At 58.3% G+C, this 12,596-nt stretch overlaps 2 protein-coding genes across 2 annotated transcripts; one reads left to right on the forward strand and one right to left on the reverse strand.

Moving 5' to 3' along the window:
• The first annotated feature begins 156 nt into the window (after nucleotides 1–156).
• On the forward strand, nucleotides 157–3,560 carry PRADC1 (protease associated domain containing 1). Its single transcript, XM_051617372.1, has 5 exons — nucleotides 157–235; nucleotides 1,233–1,333; nucleotides 2,018–2,127; nucleotides 2,551–2,718; nucleotides 2,978–3,560. The coding sequence occupies exons 1-5, from the start codon at nucleotides 181–183 to the stop codon at nucleotides 3,096–3,098; spliced, it is 555 nt and encodes a 184-aa protein (XP_051473332.1). The 5' UTR covers nucleotides 157–180; the 3' UTR covers nucleotides 3,099–3,560.
• A 525-nt stretch (nucleotides 3,561–4,085) lies between these two features.
• Nucleotides 4,086–12,596, reverse strand: SMYD5 (SMYD family member 5). Its single transcript, XM_051617360.1, has 13 exons — nucleotides 12,523–12,596; nucleotides 12,222–12,330; nucleotides 10,843–10,982; nucleotides 10,524–10,645; nucleotides 9,773–9,842; nucleotides 9,243–9,347; nucleotides 8,706–8,768; nucleotides 8,422–8,492; nucleotides 7,993–8,099; nucleotides 7,375–7,431; nucleotides 6,451–6,545; nucleotides 6,136–6,206; nucleotides 4,086–5,392 (listed from the first exon to the last, which is right to left on the reverse strand). Exons 1-13 carry the CDS (start codon nucleotides 12,580–12,582, stop codon nucleotides 5,254–5,256), a joined length of 1,209 nt encoding a protein of 402 aa, XP_051473320.1. The 5' UTR covers nucleotides 12,583–12,596; the 3' UTR covers nucleotides 4,086–5,253.

A 12,596-nucleotide genomic window follows, 5' to 3' on the forward strand; every position in this document is an offset into this window, starting at 1 on the left:
GGAGCCACGCGTTGCTAGGCGACCACTTCCGGGCACGCTCACTCGATGGTCCGGGGTAGGGTGGATAGAGCGGCCCTCAGGAGATTGACGGCTGCGCCGACCAATGGGAAGGCGCGTTGATGGGGGCGCGGCCAATGGGAGCGGCGCGGGGCGGGGCGCGCGGCGGGGCCGGGAGCAGCCATGCTGCGCCGGTCGCTCTGGCTCTGCCTCTGCCTCTGCTCCTGCCCGGCCCGCGGTGAGTGGCACCGCCTGCCCCGCTCCCGCCCCGCACACCGCCTGCCTGCGCCCTGCCTGCGCCCTGCCTGCGCCCTGCCTGCGCCCTGCCTGCGCCCCGTGCCCGCCTGGCCCTCCCGCCGCCCCCCGCCGCCTGCCTTTCCCCTCGGTGCTGCGCGGCCCCCTTGCCTTTCCCTCCATGCACCAGGATCCAGGTGCCTTTCCCTCCATGCACAGGATCCAGGTGCCTTTCCCTCCATGCACAGGATCCAGGTGCCTTTCCCTCCATGCACCAGGATCCAGGTGCCTTTCCCTCCATGCACCAGGATCCAGGTGCCTTTCCCTCCATGCACAGGATCCAGGTGCCTTTCCCTCCTGCACCAGGATCCAGGTGCCTTTCCCTCCATGCACAGGATCCAGGTGCCTTTCCCTCCATGCACCAGGATCCAGGTGCCTTTCCCTCCATGCACCAGGATCCAGGTGCCTTTCCCTCCATGCACCAGGATCCAGGTGCCTTTCCCTCCATGCACCAGGATCCAGGTGCCTTTCCCTCCATGCACCAGGATCCAGGTGCCTTTCCCTCCATGCACAGGATCCAGGTGCCTTTCCCTCCCTGCACCAAGATCCAGGTGCCTTTCCCTCCATGCACCAGGATCCAGGTGCCTTTCCCTCCATGCACAGGATCCAGGTGCCTTTCCCTCCATGCACAGGATCCAGGTGCCTTTCCCTCCATGCACAGGATCCAGGTGCCTTTCCCTCCATGCACCAGGATCCAGGTGCCTTTCCCTCCATGCACAGGATCCAGGTGCCTTTCCCCTCCATGCACAGGATCCAGGTGCTTTCCCCTCCTGCACCAGGATCCAGGTGCATCCCTCCCGCATGCCTGGAGCTGGCATTACCAAAGGATGCCTTCCCTTCAGCACGGTGCAGTTCAGGTGGGCTAGTTGGTTATTTTCCCTTTTTTTCAGCAATTTTCCTTTTTTCCCCCCTCTGCATCTCCCCTCTCCCTGCACACCCAGGCCTACGCATCCATGAATACCTGTATTTCCAAGTGCTGAGCCCTGGAGACATCCGCTACATCTTCACTGCCACTCCAGCCAAGGATTTTGGTGGTGTGTTTGTAAGTATTAAGGGCCTGGCTTGGTTTTGGGTCCCTCCATCCTGATATTTCTCCACTGTGGGGCCCCAGTGATTTGAAGCCTCTTCTAAAAACTGGACTCATTGCTCTTTCATGAGCCTCCCCCTTAGGAGAGAGGCACGTGCTGGTCCCTGCCTTTGGCCTTTGGAGGGGGAGTTTGGCCCCACGTGTGTTCAGAGAGGGTGTGCCACCTCCTCCAAGGGCTGAGACTGGTGTTGCCAAGTTCCAGGAGGGCTTCTCAGGGTTCCCGTGGGAAATGGCAGAGACAAACCAGCTGGTCTGAGGTTAAGCTGAATAGACCTGAGGTTGGGATGGGGGTGCAGGAGTGGATCCGGTAGGGAACACGTGGTACAGTGAGGACTGGAGGAGAAGGCTGGGGCTCTTCACATGTTTCCCAGGAGCACTTCTATGGAGGGATGGTGCCGTGCCTCAGTTTCCCCTCCCTGTGGTCACACCAAGATCTAGGCACGCTCTTGAGTGATGGCTCTATGGAGGTAGGAAGGAGCAACCAGCATCCCTGCACCTGGGAGCCCTGGATCTCCCCAGAAACACACCCCACACAGGGAAGAGCAGGACAGGGGACAGAGGGGACAACTGTGGTGGGGCTGGGGTGGGAAGGAGCCCCCATCCCCCCCTCACTCACCCCTGCCTGTCTTCCCCTCGGAGAACACAAGGTACGACCAGATCCACCTGGTCCCAGCAGATCCCCCCGAAGCCTGTGGAGAGCTGAACAATGGTGTCTTCATCCAGGACCAGATTGCCTTGGTGGAGAGGGGGTACGTCTGGCATCGCGGGAGCAGCTTGGGGGGGCAACCTGGGGCAGGAGGGGGGCTGCCTGTGGCACAGAGGGTGACAGAGCCACAGCCACATCCCACCGTCACCTCCCTGTCGTTTACCCCACCTGGGCATTTGAGGAAGACACGAGGGTGCTCCTACCCCTCAGCATGTTGTTGTTGTTGTGCCTCTTGGAAACCAGCCTGCACTAAGCTGGAGAAACCCCTCCTGGGCTTTATTTTTATTTAGGAGAAGGTGGCAGGGGGTGTGGGCAGCGGCCTCGGAGAGGAGCAGGGTTTTGGGGGGAGGAGACGCAGAGCCAGGGAGACAACCCCTGGTTCGGGCATTTCCAAGGGGACTTCTGGCACTTCTCTGCCGAGGAGCTGCCCGCAGCCGCCACGGGTTTGTCACTGCTTTGCCACCAGGGGTTGCTCGTTCCTGTCGAAGACCCGTGTGATCCAGGAGCACGGCGGGCGGGCGGTGATTATCGCCGATAACGCCTACGACAACGACAGCTTCTACATCGAGATGATCCAGGACAGCACCAGGCGCACAGCCGACATCCCCGCGCTCTTCCTGCTGGGCAGGGACGGGTAGGTGCCGTGCCCAAGAGGGGTTTCATCTTCCCCCTAAGTGGGGGACACCTCCTGGGGAGGGCCAAGAGGCAGCCTGGTCCCCACAAAACAGGGAGGTCCCAGAGGTTGGCATGTCCAACTTGGGGAACCAGGTTATTAGGGGATTCAGTCGTAGTTCATCCACAGAGTTTCTGTTTGAGCTAGTTTGTGGTTTGTGCTCGTGTCTGGGCTCCACTCTCCCACCTCACGTGTGCCTGGCACCTTTGTATCCTTCCAGGTACATGATCAGACGTTCCCTGGAGCAGCATGGGCTCCCCTGGGCTGTCATCTCCATCCCCGTCAACGTCACCAGCATTCCCACCTACGAAATGATGCAGCCCCCCTGGACCTTCTGGTAGCAGCAGGAGGCTGTGGTGGATCGAGGACTTCTTGGTGGATCCCAGGAGCTGGCCTCAGGGATCGGGTTTGAGAAAGAAGTCCCAGCATTCTCCAGAGATCCCACCACCCAGCCTCACCAGATTCAGCAATGGAGAGCTTTCTGCTGCCACCCGTGTCTGGCTGAAGACCACCACCCGTGGTGACAACCCATGGTGAGCCTGGCACCAAGCAACCTTTGTACTGACATTCTGGGATGGGGGTGACGGCCCAGAGCAGGCCAAAGCTTCCCTGAGGAACATCTTAACCACTTGTAAGATGCCACCAGGAATCTGTGCTGCTGATTGAGAGGGAGGCAGGATAATGTGGACGTGGTCTGAGAGGGATGGGAGGGAGAGTGGACACAGGCTTGGGCTGTACTAGCAGGGCTCTCCCACCAGCTGTATATATTTTTGTCTGAGCTAATGAAGTCTGAACAAATTTTAGAGGAAGGGAAGTTTGTCTTTTTTTCATCAGCTAAGGGATGAAGGGACCAATATCTCATCCCTTAATGACATTTTTCCCAGTAAACCTCCCAAGGTGCCTCCTGCAGCCAGGGCAGACCCCTGTGCTGCAGGGATCATTCATGCACTGGGGTAGAAGCAGCCCCACAGGACAGGATTTGTCTCTGGCACCCGTCCCCAAGGGCAGGCTGGTCACAGACCCAGAGCCCAGACCTTGGTGGGTGTCCCCAGATCTCTATGTCCCCACCAGGACCAACCCCTGGATTGCAGAATCACAAAATGGTTTGGGTTGGAGGGGACCTTGAGGATCATCTAGTTCCAACTTCCCACCAGACCAGGCTGCTCCAAGCCCCATCCAACCTGCCCTTCAACACTGCCAGGGATGGGGCAGCCACAGCTTCCCTGGGCAACCTGGGCCAGGGTCTCACCACCCTCATAGCACCGAATATCCTCCTCCCGTACCCCCCCTGCTGTTCACCAGTACAAAGGACACGGCCCCACTTCTCACCAGTCTCGGTTTATTACGAACACTGAAGGGGACACGGCCCCAGGACAGCTGGGGACAAGCAGCGAGGTTTGGGGCTGGCAGTGATGGTCACGTCAGAGGTTCCATCTACACCCTCACCCTCGGTCCCACAATCCAGCTGCCACAGGCCCAAAGGAAGAGACCGCAGGAAAACAGCTGCCAAGAATCCAAGAGGGGAGGAAAATAACCCCAGGCATGTCCCCAGATGTTTCCTGGAGTTGTCTTCTCCCTCCAGCTGCACGGTCCCTAGGCAGGGACACCACAGGCAGGGACACCACAGGCACGGTGGTGGTTGGCAGCACAGGATGGATCACACCATGTCCCTGCACCCCCCTCTGGGGGCTCCCTCTGCAAAACCCAAAACATCCTCTGGGTTTTGGATGGTGGCCTGGCCTACCCAACACCGCCCTGGTGTGGGCTCTGGGCTAGCAGTGGCCTCCTGGCTTTGCATCGTGTACAGGATGGGGCTGAGGTGGGAGGGAGGCACCTGCCAGGGTGGGACCCACTCTCCCCCCTGCACTCAGGCATCTGAGCCACCACGAAGGTGTCTCTGTCCCACCTGCCAAATCGTTTTGCCCCCTGCTGCTCGCTGAGCCAAGGCATGGAATGGAGTATATATAAGGACCTCAGCTCCTGGGTGTGTAGATAGTGCTAATACAGACATTAAATAGTACCCCTCGTGCACAGACACACGGACACACACACACACAGGTTCCCCTTGTCCCTGTGGGTAGGAAAGGACACGCTCCTCCGTGCCCACGGCCTGCACAGACACGGCAGAGCAGCCTGGGAGGTGGCCACAAGGTGTCCACCACGATGTCCCCTACCCCAGCATGGGGGCTGGCCGGATCCCACTGCCCTCCAGCCCCACCCCTGCACGCACCAGCCAGCCCCTTCAGGGACTGGGATGTGGCAGGGGTGCCACCAGCTGACAGCCTGTCCTCGGAGGACGGGGACAGTCTCACACACACACAAAAAGGACAGAGGGGAGCAGGGCCTGCCTCCAGCTCCCCCGCTGCCCCACGCCGCCGGACCTCGGCACGTGGCCTCCCACCCGACCCCACAACACAACCCTGTCCTAGTATTAAAGCTGCTGCCTCTCAGAGGACCCCCCTGTCCCTTTCCCTTTCCTCTCGCCCGGGCTCGGGATCAAACATCAGTCATCTCATCCTCCAGCTCAGCATCATCTGTCTCTCCTTCACCCTCCTCCTCCTCGTCCGACGTCACGTCGGCGTCGTCGGCTTGAGCTAGGCACTTGGGACACGAGCAGGTAAACAAGTAGTTCTCCCTGGAAAAAGGGAAGGAAGAAGGAGAAAGAGGGATGGTGTTCAGACAGGCACAACCCCAACACTGTCCCCACAAGGACAGAGCAGCCAGGAAGGGGCTAAACGTGTTAAACGTGGATAGAGACTTGGATAGATTGGATCGTTGGGCTAATATCAGTGGTCTGGGCTTCACCAAGGCCAAGTGCTGGGTCCTGCACTTGGGCCACAACAACCCCAGGCAACGCTCCAGGCTTGGGGAAGTGTGGCTGGAAAGTGTCTGGCAGGAAAGGACCTGGGGGCTCTCATTGACAAGGGGCTGAACACGAGCCAGCAGTGTGCCCAGGTGGCCAAGAAAGCCCATGGCATCCTGGCTTGTATTAGAAATAGTGTGACCAGCAGCAGCAGAGAGGTGATTGTGGCCCTGTGCTCAGCACTGGTGAGGCCACACCTGGAGTGTTGTGTCCAGTTTTGGGCACCTCAATTCCAGAGAGATCTCGAGGTGCTGAAGCAAGGACAGAGGAGGGTAGGGAAGCTGGGGAAGGGCCTAGAGAATCCATCTGATGAAGAACACTTGAAGGAGCTGGGAATGTTTAGTGTGAGGAAGAGGAGGCCAGTGTCTCAACAAAGAAAAGGAAGGTGAGTGTGGACAGCAAAGCTTTTCAAGAGGCAACAGCAGAGCAGAGCAATAGAGAAGAGACCAAATCCTTGGTCTGTGGGGCTGGCTGGGGGTGCCAAGGGCTGCCACGTCCCCCCAGGTTCTTCCTACCTGAGTATCTTATTGCGGCTGTGTCTGCTCCGCTCCCTCTGGCAGCAGTCCAAGTAGCTGATGCAGATTTCCTGTCAGCCAAGAGAAACCAGAGTCAATCCCCATCAACCCAGAGCAGCTCCATTTGTACCAGTCCCTCTCGGAGGGACCGGCAGAAACGCGGGGTCTGGCAGCCCCAATGTGGGATGAGCTGTGAATTCCTCTGCCAGGGCAACACAGGAGGTAGGGGGCTGGGGTCTGCTCCCTGGCAGGAAAAAAAAACCTCCTGCCAAGGTGCAATGTCACCCCAGGTTGCTCTGGGCCCTGCTGTCCCACCTCTCCTGCTTCGATGTCCTCCAGAGCCGTTAGATGCAGAAGAAAGTTGTTTTCCGGGAAAGACGTCTCAGCATTGGGAATGCAGCTGTGGTTACCTGGGGGGGGGGAAGATGGGACACAGCTGAGCAGGCATCTCCAGAGGAATGGGAAGGCCCCCCCACAGCTCTCCTGGGGCTGCTGCCTGCTCTTCTGTGTGGCCCAGGCACGTGGGAGCCAGCACTTCCAACTGGGAGGGCCACAGTGTGGCTTAAGGCTTAGCAGCACATTGCTGCTGTCACCCCATCTACCTTGGGGACACCAGCAGGACACTCTGCACTAACACTGGGGACAAGGGGGGTCCAGCAGAGCAGGGTGCAGGGCCAGGACTCTCCCTCAGACTCACAAAAAACCCCTGACAGAGGAAGCTGGCCTGGATCATCCCCAGGGATGCACAGCACCATTCCCTGACTCCAGGTGCTGAAGGAAGCACAGGGCTGTACTTCTGCCTCACTTCCCAGCTCTCCCAGCAGCCAGTCCCCAGGTCCTGCTCTGCTGTCAAGGCTTCTGAGGGAAAGAAGACAGCTCTGGGACATCCTCTCCTACGTCCCCATGGCCTGGACAAGAAAGGCTACCTCCCTTCGTGGTCTGTTCAGTTCCGTTTTGCTCAGACAAGGGTGGAGACAGTCTCCTTGCTAACTGCACACATGGCTCCTGGAGCCCCTATCACATCCAAGTCCATTCAAGCCAGGACTGACCACTTCAGAGCTAGGTGAGATACCAGGAGACCACAACAGAGCAGCCAGGCCCCATTCAAACCCACCCAATGCCATGGATATGAAGCATAAACCCTTTTCTCCAGATGATTTTAGGAAGAGGTGAGCCTGACTAGCCCAGGACATCCCCCTCCTCACTACTAGTTTTCCTCCCAGTTCCTGTGGTACTTACAGCAGCTCTGGAGCACGTAGAGACCTGATCCTTCACAGTTGAGGAACTCTCCTGACTCTGCAGCACAGAGAGGGGGGGTTAAAACTTTGCATGGGCTCTTCAGGCTCTTCCCCATGTGCAGCTCAACATGAGCATGAAGGAAGCTCCATCAGGGCTGAACACACCCAGCCAAAGCTGCTGTGAAGGCCAGGTGTTGGGGGGTGGCTTCCAAAACACCTTTCCCTTCCCACTGGGAGGGGATGGAAGATGATTTGCACCCCCAGTTCAGGTGTGTGCTCTAATCCTATCCCTGTACTCACATAACTGCATCAGTCAATAAGTGATAACCAGGTCTTTGAAGGTTCAGTGTAGATAGGACTTCCCTGCACAAGTTCACTCCAGATCAGCCCTCCAGCCCCCCTGACCTGCCACAGTCCACCTGGGCCACACTGCCCAAAAAGCTTAGGACTTGCCCTGTCCATGTAGCAAGCCAAAGGCAGCAGGCACAGCTCACCCAGACCAGAGGAACTGGGATCTCCCAGTCCTTACTGGGAACCTCTCCTATTCCCTGAATGTCCAGCAGTCAGTCTCCTGAAAACAGCACTGCCTGATGCTGCCCAGGGGCAAGGTGAGGCTCACCCTTCTCAATGTCCTTGTAGAGCTGGTCGATGAAGGCGTCCAGCTCCTCCCGCTGCAGCAGGGGCAGATCCAGCGCGTCGCAGGCGTGAACCCACTGGCTGAGTGAGCTGCAGGGAACCAGAGGGACCCCCTGACAGCTCCCCAGGGCTCTCAGCATATGGTGGGACCTCACAAACGTAGGGGGGGGGTGGGGGCTGTGTGTCTAAGAGTCAAACTCAGTGGCTCTGACTGGCCCAGGTCTGGCAGAGGGATGTGGAAGGGTTGGACACAGCCAAGGTGAAGGACTGCTCTTCAGTTTGCCTGGCCGTCCCCTCTGTGAGGTCTGAACCCAGCCCCTACCCAGGTAGGTCACTGTGGGTTTGCAGATGCACATCCCCTCCACCCCACAGCCCTGCTGCCCTGCAAGAAGCACCCAGAAAGCCGTGTTACCTTGTTCCTATGCCTTGGCCATTGGTCCCAACGAGGGCAAAGAGGGATCGAAAGCCTTCTGGAGTGAACCACTGCAGAAGGGACATGAGAAAGCAGCTGAGCCCAGGCCAGCACCCCACTCTGCAAGCACCTCAAATCCCATGAGGAGCTTTGGAGAAAGCAAGGAATGGGCAGAGGCCCAGGGGAAGCTCTGGTCTTTAGGGCAGACATAACTCCTGGGGGCTGGTGCCAAGCGGAGCGGTCCCACCACACTTCTGGGCTAGTGGGGAGGTGACTCAACTCACCCTGCTGAGATATTCATCATAAAGGGCTTCGGTGAAGAGCAAGCGCAGCAGCTCCAGCTGGCCCTGGCAGGAGATGGTAAGTGTCAGGGTGGGGAAACTCCACTGGGAGTCAGACCCAGGCTGACAGCCAAGCCCAGAACAGGCTGGAAGGCTCAGGAGTCAGGGTCCTCCTCCTTCCCTGCAAGGCTGGGGGTTGCCACCCTCAGAGCAGCAAAAGCCACGCATTTTAGCAGGAAAAGCCACCTACTCAGCAGCTAAGGATCACCCTGTCCCAGCCCACAGCAGAAGCACCTCCACCACAGGAAGGAGCAGCATGTCCCACTGAAGCACCACAAACCCAAAGCCCTCCAAACAACTCTGTCAGGTCAGCTAGCCCCTAATGGGGGGGAGGTTTTGTGTCCTCACTTTCAGCCTGGCATTTCCAGTGTCCTCCATCCCAGCTGCCACGGGGTCCATGCACCCCGTGGGCTCGCAGACACAGGCAGGGAGAGGATGGGCTCAGGGATTCCACACATCCAACCACCACCAAGCTCTTACCTTGAATTTGTCCCCCAGCAGCTTGTGCACGATCTCCTCTTCTTCATTTGCCGTCTTACTGCAGAACTGGGAGAAGGCCTTGATCCACCACTCCTTGTCCTTAGCCTGGAAGAGGAATCAAGCAAAGGCATTGCAGCAACACCACTTTCCTCCTCAGCCAGGGCAGAAGGGGAGAGGACAAGTCCTGCTGAGCTCAGAGGTGTCCAGCCTGCTAGTAAGAACCAGGAGAAGCAGTTGCACAGCAGCAGTTTGTTGTCAGAATAAACACTGAGAAAGCCAGGCCAAAGAAGCAGAGCCAAAGGAAAGGTTGTGACTATTTTGGTACACAAAAAAAAAGACTTGCTTGGCTCAGAACACAGCAGCATCCTTTGCTCCCTGCTGTCTCCATGACCAGGGACCACTAGATGCTGAGATCTATTCAAGCAAGGACCCTGACAATTGCTGGAGAAGAGATCAGTCCTTGGCAATAACATCCACAACGGGATGAGGAAACCACACAGGGCAGCTGTGGCTCCAAACTGCAGACCCACCTGTTTGACAGTGGCAACCATCCGGGCCATCAACATGACACTGGAAGTCTCTGGTGGATAATGCATGTTTCTGGGGGGGATAAGAATGAAGAAAAAAAAGATGAGCAGATCAGTGCTGGTATGAAAATCAAAAGCTAGAGGGAGGCAGAGGCAGCTTCCATCCATTTGGCCAGGCCTTCACCAGAACGGCCAATGCAGCATCACTGTGTGTGGATCCAGCAGCCTGGGGGGAGGAGAAGCCTGAACCTACCTGCCTGCTCTGGGCATGCAAATGATCCCCCACCATCCTGCTAAACTAGAGCTTGGGTCCCATACAAAGCCCAGGCCTGCAGCAAGAGCTAGAGTTTGTGACAAGCTTTGGGTCAGGAATGTTGCTTCTCCCTTCTGTGCCAGTTTTGTCATCTGCCAGCAGGGACAGCAATTTGTGTACTCACAGGAAGATCTCCCAGAGGCTGGAGCTCTCCAGGAGCACTGTCCATGCACAGCTCAGAGCTTTGTAGCTTTTTAATGGGAGAAAAAGAACTACTGCTCAGCTGTGTGTCCAATCCCTTGCACTACCAACACAAATCCACCTGCTGCCCAACCAGCAGCTAGAGCTGGGCAGTGTCCTTGGCCAACACCACCCTCCAGCCACCCCATGCAGGGGATGCAAAGCAAGGACAATCCTCAGCCCTGGTCCCAGGCAGCATCACCCAGCCCAGGAGAGCCACCTCTTCCACCCGTGGAGCAAGCAGGCAGGTCGGTCCCCTACCTCCATGCCTCCTGCAGCTTGTTGAGGGGGTGTGTGGGGTCATCACGGGACGGGCCAAGGCAGAGGACCTGGTGGTACTGCTCCAAAGCAGCCTGCCTGCATTCAGCACTGCAGTAGGTCACCTAGAGCGAGGGGCACAGCACCTGGCGTTGGCTATGGCAGCAGGAAAAAGGGGTCCTAGGCCTAGCTGTGCCCCCTCCCTGACCCTCTGAGCCCCAGCTCTTTAGCCATCACGATGCAGGAGGGAAAAAGGCAGACGCTCATCTTGGGGCAGCACAAGATGCTGTGTAGGAGTTGGTGACCCCAACAAGCCCCGTACCTGGCAGCGGGGACACTGCTGGTGCAGGTCTTTCCGGATGCTGCACTGCTCAGGGTGAGGCAGCACCAGGGAGCTCTTCCCCAGCAGCCGCTGGGCGTTCTCCTCCGCCGTCTCCAGGGCCCTCAGGCAGTGGTCACAGGCTGCCAAGAGACAGGAGGGACACACACCACAGTGAGGGAACAGAAGAGGCCAGGGCAAGATGGCATGACTGGCACCAGCACCATCTCCAAGCTGGAGGCAACAGGCTCTTCCAGCAAAGAGCATTTCTGCTGCAATTTAACCTGCCCCCAGCCCTCACCTACTGCCCTGTAATCACAGAATCATCAAATCCCAGACTGGATTGAGTTGGAAAGGACCTTCAAGATCATCTAGATCCAACCCCCCTGCATGGGCAGGGACACCTCCCACTAGAGGTGTCAGGTGCTTCTCTCAGACAAACGCTGCACACTCCAGGGGCTCTTAGACCATTGAAGAAAAGGATTTGACTGTCAGTTGCACACACGGTTCATGAGTTTCAGCTGTTCCAATGCAGGATCTTAATCCCAGAATGCTTTTTCCTCCTTTATACTGACAAGGCAGGTAGTTTTTCATAGAATCATCAAATCCCAGACTGGATTGAGTTGGAAAGGACCTTAAAGATCATCTAGATCCAACTCCCCTGCATGGGCAGGGACACCTCCCACCAGCCCAGGTTGCTCCAAGCCCCATCCAACCTGCCCTTCAGCACTGCCAGGGATGGGGCAGCCACAGCTTCTCTGGGCAAGCTGGGCCAGGGTCTCACCACCCTCACAGCCAAGAATTTCCTCCTAATGCCTCACCTAAATCTCCCCTTTTCCACTCCAGAGCCATTACAGAATCACTTAGGTTGGAAAAGACCTCCGAGATCACCAAGTCCAACCATTACCCCCTGCCCTACCCCCAGACACCCTTACAAAAAGGGGAGATGCTGGGAAGGGTTGAAGTGTTGACGTCGAGCGTCCCCACATCACTGACCCACAGCGGAGCCCAGCAGGGTTTCGGCGGGACAAGGAAGCTTCAAAATCCTGCTCTTACAACCCTCAGTTTTTCCTCCCAGCACCTCAGGAGGAAGCCAGCACCCCTGTGGGCTGTTTTCTGCCACGGGGTGCCTGGCATCCCCACCAGAACCCCTCAGGGAACTCGGTGCTCCCGCCGCAGACGGTGCCCGACGGCGGCAGGTGCTGCCTCTCCCCAGGGCCCACGCCAAGTCCCCATCCTTCAAACCACCCCCCGAGCTTTCCACCCGGGCCACAGAGACAGCAAACAGCCCCAGACCCAGTTTTGTTTTTTCCTTGAGAACCAGCCAGCGCCGTGGTCCCCCTCGGCGGGGCGGGGTGAGGAGGCGGCGGGCCCCAGCTCACCTCGGTAGTTGTACAGGGCGTTCCAGAGGAACTGGGACGACACCACCGGCCTCTCCACGAAGACCGTTTCCCCTTTTCGGATGTCCTTGGTGGCGAACAGGCCTTTTCCCTGCCGGGGGAGAAAAAGCGCGGGCTGAGGGGAGACACCCCGTGGGGCTGCCCCCAGCCCTCAGAGAAGGAGGCAACCTTTTGGCGGGGGGGGGGAGGCTTTTACCCCATTTTCTCCCCCTCCCAGGGGAAGGAAGAGGAAAGGGGTGGGGGGGAAGAGGAGAAGGGAGGGACGCCGAGATGGGGGGCTCACCTTGGCGCTGCTGATGAACCGCGCCTCGGCCCCGCACGCCTCCCCCGCCGCGGCGGCCATCTTCGGGCGGCGAC

The sequence above is a fragment of the Apus apus genome, chromosome 4 (assembly GCF_020740795.1).
Source record: "Apus apus isolate bApuApu2 chromosome 4, bApuApu2.pri.cur, whole genome shotgun sequence".
Lineage (NCBI taxonomy): Eukaryota > Metazoa > Chordata > Aves > Apodiformes > Apodidae > Apus > Apus apus.